At 36.4% G+C, this 7,298-nt stretch overlaps 1 protein-coding gene and 1 pseudogene across 1 annotated transcript; both read right to left on the reverse strand.

Annotated features, from left to right (window-relative positions):
• Positions 1–4,288: 4,288 nt before the first annotated feature.
• Positions 4,289–4,852, reverse strand: LOC149149816 (pentatricopeptide repeat-containing protein At2g22070 pseudogene; annotated as a pseudogene).
• Positions 4,853–5,089: 237 nt separating this feature from the next.
• Positions 5,090–6,268, reverse strand: LOC149149817 (putative pentatricopeptide repeat-containing protein At3g23330). Its single transcript, XM_089442601.1, has 2 exons — positions 5,826–6,268; positions 5,090–5,651 (listed from the first exon to the last, which is right to left on the reverse strand). The coding sequence occupies exons 1-2, from the start codon at positions 6,266–6,268 to the stop codon at positions 5,090–5,092; spliced, it is 1,005 nt and encodes a 334-aa protein (XP_089298727.1).
• Positions 6,269–7,298: the final 1,030 nt, after the last annotated feature.

Consider the following 7,298-nt stretch of genomic DNA (forward strand, 5'->3'; position numbering starts at 1 on the left):
CCTCTATATTATGAGAGTATACTGAGTTGGAGGGTTTTAAAATTCAGGTAAAATAACTTATTCTTTGCCTTTTATGCATGCGAGGCATGATCACACAAAGTTATCCATTATTCACAGTTCTGAAATATTATGCAGCTACTGTGCACAGTATTTATTTTCAATTTTTTGATATTTTCTATCCGTTTTCTATCAACTCTTTTATGTCGCTTAATCTGGCATCCATTCTATTTTGATGCCAAATTTGTTACTGGATATAGAACCTACTTTCATTCTGTCAATTTTGATATTTCAAATCCGTTATTCGATCCGATTACAACACATTCTATTTTCAAAAATCCCATTATATGATATTTTTGCTCCAGTACAACATCTGTCTTCTTAAAACAAGATAATACCACAAATTAAATAACTCACAATAGTTGAGATATGCAGGCTATTTTAGGCAATATCCCATTTTTGTTTTAAGCCTCTGTGACTTCAATTCTAAATGATTTTCCATATAAAACAAGTAATTTTTTCTTTCTTTATGAAAGAAACATATATTAAGTTAATATAATTATTATGGTGAAGTTAAATATTGAATTAGTACAAATATAATTTGTTTATGATACAAGGATCTTTTTCTTATAGTATTGGATTAATATTAGTTTTTACTGAGGTATGACTTTACAATATAAAAAGCTTATTGACTTATTGAACAATGTAATTATGTAATGTTTAATTTTGAAAAAAAAATAATTGTTATTAGTTTTTACTGAGATAGGATACAGTTTAAAGTTTAGTTATAATGAAGTGGTGTTTCTTACTAACATAATGATATGGATAATAGAGTGGTATTGTCAATGAAGTGGTGTCTCCTACTAGCTTAATGGTTGATCGGTTAAGTGAGTATGATTGCTTTCTCGGTCATCTTTATTTTTGTGCAGAATTTGTGAAAAACAATGATTAGATAAGCCTTTCGTAGAGCATCCTGGATTGGTTTTACAGCTATACAATCCCCTCTCTAAAGATCAGCTCAAAACACTACCAAGGATAAATTTGTTAATGACAATCTCTCTTAGAGCATCTCGGATTGGTTTTTCAGCTATACAATCCCCCCTCTCTAAAGATCAGCTCAAAACTCTGCTAAGGATAACTTTGTTAAGGACAATCGCTCTCAAGTTCAAAACTCTGCTAAGGATAACTTTGTTAAGGACAATCTCTCTCAAGCCTACTGTTGAGATAAGGGGCTCCTTCAGAATGCAACTAATTTGGGATAGGCAACCTCAATTTACTAGATTTTTCTACTACAGCAATTTGTTGAGCTTTTTAGCTTTTTCTTTCTGGTTGTTTCCAATTGTCAATATATTCCTGTCAGAAAATGGAATACCTCAAAGGCTCTCTTGTGGTTCATAATTTAATTTTTATTTCAGCTTTAGATCTTTATACACAAATGTCTCAAGTTTTATTTGCTTTTGCTTTTGCCCGTTTCCAAAGGTCAGTACTCTAAAAAAGGAATTAGGCTTTTCTGAGTCATAATTCAACTTTTATTTTTGGGACTCAAGTAGTTGTTGAGGCAAAAAATGATTCAATTATGGTGTTGCAGGGTTTTGATGTTATCAAAGCACACAGCCATCGACAAATCTTTCCTTGTTCCACTATTGGCCCTAGAGGCACCTGGAGATGTCATTTCTTGGATCAGGTGACCAGGTTCTTCCCAGTTGCAAAAATAGGCAAATTCCAGTGAAGTGAACTGAGAGTTTAAACTTCACCCCACATTTGGATGTGTTTGTCTACATTATTACAGAGGTGATTATGGTTTGTGGACTGCCCTTTTGGTCTTCCTTGTTAGACTATTTTACTACATTCCTGGTGATTCACAAGAACTCAAATGTCATCCTATTTTACTTACTTGGTTGTTCTTTCCTGCACAGTATATTGAGTTGAATTGCATGACAGAACTGTAGTGTTTGACAAACTTAATTTGTTGGGAATAGGGGAATAGAAACTTGACATCTCCATCACTCTAGAATAGAAACTTGACATCTAGAATTGCAGAAAAATGATATCAATTGGAAGGCCTAGCTGCAAAGCATTTCTGGTGTGTGTAAAGCAATTTCAACAAAAAACTTCTAGCAGTGGGAAACATTCTTGGGTACTTGATGTTTTACTAGCTTAAAATTATAATTAAATTAAATCAAAAATTTATTCTGAAATAATATAAAATTAGTATAAACTTGACTTACAATGATCGGGGCTTACATAAACAATGTCGTGCCATTCCAGAGTTGGGATTCCTCAATGTTTGACATTAATCAACATGCCATTTGTTCCCTTCAATTCAAAAATTCAAGTTGGTTTCCTGATCAATAAAGATCGATTGCATCCCTCCTTCTGAGCAACTCAATAATGATAAATGATCGAATTAGCACTTCAACATATAAAAAGCAGAATTGTGAAAAAACATATGTTTTGTAATGTTGCTCCTCACCTGTGTTTTTTTTCTCTTTAGAAAGTGATGTTCCGAACATTTCTCCAAAGGGAAATTTTGACAATTTGCCAAACTAGTGCAGCTACAAAGACAGCCAAAAATGTTAAAAATGAGTACTATAAAAGAAAGTGTCTTATGTGTCATGCAACAAGATCAGAACCATCTTGTGAATAATCAAGCTTAACATACTAAACTTTTAACGCATCCATTCATGCTATCAACGCAATACAGAATCTTGTATGAAACTTACCAGAGGTGAGCCTACTCCACATGAAGAAGCTACGAGACAACTAACATATTCTCAGCATGTTTCTCCTTATTTCCGTGTGTCACAAGAGGCAACTTCTAGACCAATAGAGGATAGTATAGAGAAGCATTCAAGCCACTCCCAAATAGTGCTCAAACTTCATCTTGTATTACCAATAATCCTGACAAGAGCACGTTCCATTCCTAAAATGGTGAAAACGTATAACGCCCCTTACTACAATTTCACGTCCAACAATCTTAGAAATAAACTTGACAGCATTGTGACAGTCACCACATACACGAAGGTTCTTTATTGATCCTCTATATTATGAGAGTATACTGAGTTGGAGGGTTTTAAAATTTAGGTTAAATAACTTATTTCTTTGCCTTTTATGCATACGAGGCATGATCACACAAAGTTATCCATTATTCACAATTCTGAAATATTGTGGAGCTCCTGTGCACAATATTTATTTTCAATTTTTTTTATATTTTCTATCTATTTTTTGTTCCCACCAACACGCAATGCTGCATCTCCATCAATCTAGAATAGAAACTTGACATCTGGAATTGCAGAAAAATGATATCAATTGGAAGGCCTAGCTGCAAAGCATTTCTGGGGTGTGTAAAGCAATTTCAACAAAAAATGTCTAGCGGTGGGAAACATTCCAGGGTACTTGATGTTTTACTAGCTTAAAATTATAATTAAATTAAATCAAAACTTTATTCTGAAATAATATAAAATTAGTATAAACCTGACTTACAATGATGGGGGCTTACATAAACAATGTCGTGTCATTCCAAAGTTGGGATTCCTCAATGTTTGACATTAATCAACATGCCATTTGTTCCCTTCCATTCAAAAGTTCAAGTTGGTTTCCTGATCAAGAAAGATCGATTGCATCCCTCCTTCTGAGCAACTCAATAATGATAAATGACCGAATTAGCACTTCAACATATAAAAAGCAGAATTGTGAAAAAACATATGTTTTGTAATGTTGCTTCTCGCCCATGTTTTTGTTCTCTTTAGAAAGTGATGTTCCTAACATTTCTCCAAAGGGAAATTTTGACAATTTTCCAAACTAGTGTAGTTATAAAGACAGCCAAAAATGTTAAAAATGAGTACTATAAAAGAAAGTGTCTTATGTGTCATGCAACAAGATTAGAACCGTCTTGTCAATAATCAAGCTTAACATACTAAACTTTTAACGCATCCATTCATGCTATCAAAGCAATACAGAATCTTGTATGAAACTTACCAGAGGTGAGCCTACTCCACATGAAGAAGCTACGAGACAACTGACATATTCTTATCATGTTTCTCCTTATTTCCATGTGTCACAAGAGGCAACTTCTAGACCAATAGAGGATAGTATAGAGAAGCATTCAAGCCACTCCCAAATAGTGCTCACACTTCATCTTGTATTACCGATAATCCTGACAAGAGCACGTTCCATTCCTAAAATGGTGAAAACATATAATGTCCCTTACTACAATTTCACGCCAAACAATCTTAGAAATAAACTTGACAGCATTGTGACAGTCACCACATACATGAAGGTTCTTTATTATTCAAATAGGGGCCCCGGGAGGTGTGCTCATAAGCCCAAATGCAATGGCTAGCTTCTCACTGTGATGGTAGAGAACATGTTCCTTATGTTCATCCTCCATATCATGGGGGACAAAGTTTGTGTTCGGTACATAACCTGCCTCCTCCATTGGCCCGGCCAATGTATTCAACATTGCATGAAATTCCTCTATTTGTGGGTGTGATCTATCTTCTAAGATGAATGCATGTACTCTATTCTTGATCTCAATCCACCTGAACCCTGACTTCTTTTTAGCGTCTATGTCTTTCATCATTTTTCTAACCTTGGCTGCATCATCCCACCTGCCAGCTACAGAACAGATATTTGAAAGCAGCACATATGCAGAAGTATTTTGCAACTCCAATTCGAAAAGCAATTGTGTGACATGCTTTCCTATTTCCATATTGCTGTGAACTCTGCAAGCCTTGAGCAGTGCCACCCAGATACTGACATCAGGTTCAAATGGCATCTTATTGATGAAATCTTCTGCCTCGTCTAGACAACCAGCACGACCAGGAAGGTCAATCATGTAGGCATGATGATCCATTCTTGGTGTGATGTTATGTTCATGCCTCATGGAATGAAATTAATAATGTCCTCGATCTACTAGACCTGTATGGCTGCAAGCAGAGAGAACACCAAGGAAGGTTATGGCATCTGGCCTAATGCCTATCAGTAGCATTTGCTCAAAAAGTATCAAGGTTTCCACCCCATCCCCATGATGAGCATGACCAACAATCATTGCATTCCATGAGACAACATCATTGCATTCCATGAGACAACATCATTGCATTACATTCCGTGCATATTTTATGCCTCCACATTTGGCATACATAATAGCTAGGGCATTGACCACAGACATGGGTGACTCAAACCCCATACAGAAAATGTGGGCATGGATGTGTCTTCCATGCTCAAGAACTGCTAGGTTGACACACGCACTAACAATGCTAGCAAAAGTTTCCTCATCTGGCTTCAAACTAGTGTGTTGCATTTGACAAAAGAGTTTTAGAGCCTCTTCACTATACCCATGTTGCACATACCCTGCAATCATTGCATTGCAGGAGACCACATCTTGTTCAGGCATTTTGTCTAACACTTGATGGGCATATTGTAGGCTGCCAGATTTAGCATACATGCCTACAAGAGCACTTCCAATGAACATATTTGAGTCAAAACCATTCTGGATAATGTGGTTGTGAAGTTGTTTACCATCTTCAAAAGCAGGTAAGCTGGAACTTATACTGAGAATGCTTGCATAAGTGAATTGATTCAGTTTCACACCTATCTGTTTCATTTGGAAACTAAGCTCTAAGGCCTCCTGATAATGGCCATTATGTGCATATCTTGCAATAATTGCATTCCATGAGATTAAGTCTCATTCCTGCATTTCATCAAACACACATAATGCATCTTCTATGGTTTGAGTTTTGGCATACATTGTAACAATGGCATTGCACACGAAAACTTGGAATTGGAATCCACTTATGATAATGTACGCATGGACCTATCTGCCAAACCTCAAATCAATGAGAATAGCACACGCATTGACGACACTGACAAATGTCAACTCATTTTGCTTCATACCGGTCTGGTGAATTTGATTAAAAAACCTTGTGGCCTCGTGCGCTTGCCCATTTTGGGCATATCCTGCAACCATGGCAGTCCAAGAAACAATATTTCGAACTAGAATTAAATAAAATATTTGGCGTGCACTATCTACTCTCCCAAATTTGACATACATATCAACAAGAGCAGTCCCAACAAATACATTTGACTCAAATCCAAGCTTAACAACCGGTCCATGAATTTTCCTCCCATATCCTAAATCCACCATGCTTGCACATGCACTTACAACGCTGGCTAAGGTGAACTCATCAGGTTTCGTGCCCATCCATTGCATCTGGCCATATAAATCCATGGCTTCAACCTGATCACCACATTGGGCATATGCCGCAATCATTACATTCTAGGAAACTATGCTACGTTCATGCATTTTGTCAAACAGACACTGTGCATTTTCCACATACCCACATTTTTCATAACCTGTAAGAACCGTAGTCCATGAACAGAGATCTCGTTCAGGCATTGTGTCAAACACTTGGCATGCATCCTTAATTCTCCCACACTTCACATACTTGTCAATCATATAATTCCACAAATAGATGCTTGGCTCAAAGCCGGTTTTAACCATATGGCCATGAACCGTCTTGCCCTCTGCTAGGGCTCTACTATTTCCGCACTCCAGCAAGCGACGAATGTAAATATTAGGATCCACCTTAACAAACCTGCAATATGTAGAATTCAGAACACCTATATCATGGCTACTTCACCCAGTACCTACACTCTAGATGAAACACCAATGTATTCAAAATGCTTCTCTGGGTATGATGATGGTGTCCGAGCTGTTTTAAACAGGTGAAATTCTAATAATATGAATGGCACTCAGAATTTCACCTGTTTAAAACAGCTCGGACACCGTCATCATACTCAGAGAAGCATTTTGAATACATTGGTGTTTCAACTAGAGTGTAGGTACTCAGTAAAAGTAAAGTTAGTGTCATGTTCTCACCCATAATGATTGCCTGGTTCGTGACCAACATCATGAAAGGACAGTATAATATTGTGAAATATTATCCTGGAGTATTCAAGGCATTCAACCCATATTATATATACTATTACTTTGATGAATATCACTAATAAGGATGGGTGATGCTTGGAGCTGTAGTCTTATGTATAACAGGTATTGATTATTCGCATGATGATATGTGTCTCATTTTATCATATAGTATACTTGGAACTATTTTCTAACTCAATTGATAAATCCATACCAATGATTTTCTCAAAAAAAATTCATAACTTCATCCCAACTATTTATGTTAAAGCTATACAAATAGAAACACTAACATCGGTGCTTTGTTCTGACTGGATCCAAGTGTCGAGGCCATGTTTGCAGACTTGGGCCATTTCAACAGGAAATCAATCCAGGTCCA

The sequence above is a fragment of the Pinus tabuliformis genome, chromosome 9 (genome assembly GCF_031772625.1).
Source record: "Pinus tabuliformis cultivar Carrire ecotype Pingquan chromosome 9, CPIR1, whole genome shotgun sequence".
NCBI lineage: Eukaryota > Viridiplantae > Streptophyta > Pinopsida > Pinales > Pinaceae > Pinus > Pinus tabuliformis.